General features: G+C 71.2%; 1 protein-coding gene across 1 annotated transcript in view; it reads right to left on the reverse strand.

The window, feature by feature from the left end:
* CDH15 (cadherin 15, type 1, M-cadherin (myotubule)) overlaps positions 1-1713 on the reverse strand; it is a 17439-nt gene that overhangs the window by 7311 nt on the left and 8415 nt on the right. The window contains exon 5 of the mRNA XM_012722852.1: positions 777-947. Coding sequence (XP_012578306.1) covers positions 777-947 — 171 coding nt within the window. The remainder of the gene's footprint in view (positions 1-776; positions 948-1713) is intronic.

Consider the following 1713-nt stretch of genomic DNA (forward strand, 5'->3'; position numbering starts at 1 on the left):
GGTGCCCGGGGTCCCCGCCGTCCTGCAGCTCCGCCTTCCCGCCCCCCGGCCCGCCCTGCTGCACAGAGTCCTCAACTCTGCGGCCAGCGGTGCAACTGCCCGACGCCTCCCGCCCCTCCCCCCCTTCCACACAGAGGCGGGGCCGCCGCCCTCTCCCGGCCTGGTCTGACAGATGGCCGCCGGCCGCTGCTTCGGCCCCGGGTGCTCCGCTAGCCGGGGCCAGGACCAGCCACCCCCTCTGGGCCCCGGGCGCCAAGCCCCCTCTCCTCCTCTCTAACTCCCTCCTTCCCTGGAGGCCCAGAGGGGCTGACACTGGCTGAGGTCATGGTCAGCGGGGGGCCTGGCTGCCCTGGGTTCCTCGTGGCTGGGCTGGGGGCCGGGGTCACTGGCCGCTGCCATGCCCAAGTCACCCCAGTCTGCCCCCGACCCCTGGCAGCCTCTGGAGCGGCGGCCGCCTGGGCACGGCGCCTGGACACTGCAGGGGGTGGGGCAGGGGCCTGGCGAGCCCGGGCCAGATCAGAGGCGGCGCTGAGGGTGGCTGGGCTCTGGCCTTTGGGGCTATTTCTCCCCACTGACCCTTCCTGCATACGCGGCTGGTGGAGAGGGCCGGGAGCAGCAGGCGCTGGGGACGTGGGATGCCCATCCACCCCACGCTCACCTGGGCCTTGCTTGCCCTAACCGAGAGCCTGAGCACAGCCTGGGAGCTGTGGAGACCTCAGGCCACAGCCCCGCTGGGTCTGCACCAGCCCCAAGAGCCGTCATGGCTGCAGCCCCACCTTGTCAAGGGCCCGGGGACCCAGCTGCTGGGCAGGGGCTGGCCCAGGCCGGACCCTGGAGGCTTCTGTGGCCTTGGGCAGGAAGTGTAACAGGGGTCCCCTGGGAAAGGGCTCCAGGTTCTCTGCCTCCCCCAAAAGGGGGTTGCTGAGCGGGAGAAGCTGGAGCGGAGGCTGGAGGGGAGGCAGGCTGGGAGCAGGAGCGGCCCCGGGGCGTGCGGAGGCCAGTGGCGACGTCGCGCTGGCCGCTCGGCCTCCGCCTGGGCAGGGGCTTGGGGGACGTGGCAGGGACGGAGGTGCGGGCGGCCCTGGCCGGGTGCCGCTGCCCCGCCCCCTTCCCTGCGGGTCCCCCGGGGCCTTAGACGTGCGCCGTGTGGCCGTCCCGTACCCCCGAGGGGAGGGAGACTGGGGTGCTGGCTGGACACTGCATTCTTGGTGTTTCCCTTCTCACTTCTTTGCCGCACGCTAATTGCGTTGAAATTCCTTTGCGTTGAAGGTCTTACGAGTCCACCTTTGGGGTGGACGGCAGAAGCTCTGTACAGCAAGCAGGTTTGGGGGGACCCAGAGGACCTCACCCTGTAACAGATTCATCACAGCGGCCCCAGGAAGGCCGGGGCTCAGCAATGCAGTGGGGCGGGCTTCTCAGCACGGCTGCTTCCGAGAGCCCGGAGGCTGCCCGTCCTCAGAGTGCCCAACGCGGCCCCCAGCCTGCCATCTCATCCCCAGCTCCCCAGTGAGTCTTGGGGGAGCTCGAGAAGCGGGGCGAGGGGCAGCCGCCCTCCCCACTTCCACTGCAGCCACGCGGCTGTCAGACTGCCCTCACCTGCCACGCCAGCCGCCGGCCAGGACGAGCTGCCCAGATGGCCCGGCCCAGCCCCTGCCCGGAGGTCTCGCAGAGAAGGGAGGGGCCCCTGTGGGGCCTGCCTGGCGAACTGAGGCG

This window comes from Condylura cristata, unplaced genomic scaffold, assembly GCF_000260355.1.
Source record: "Condylura cristata isolate star-nosed mole 26May11 unplaced genomic scaffold, ConCri1.0 scaffold00009, whole genome shotgun sequence".
In the NCBI taxonomy this organism is placed as follows: domain Eukaryota; kingdom Metazoa; phylum Chordata; class Mammalia; order Eulipotyphla; family Talpidae; genus Condylura; species Condylura cristata.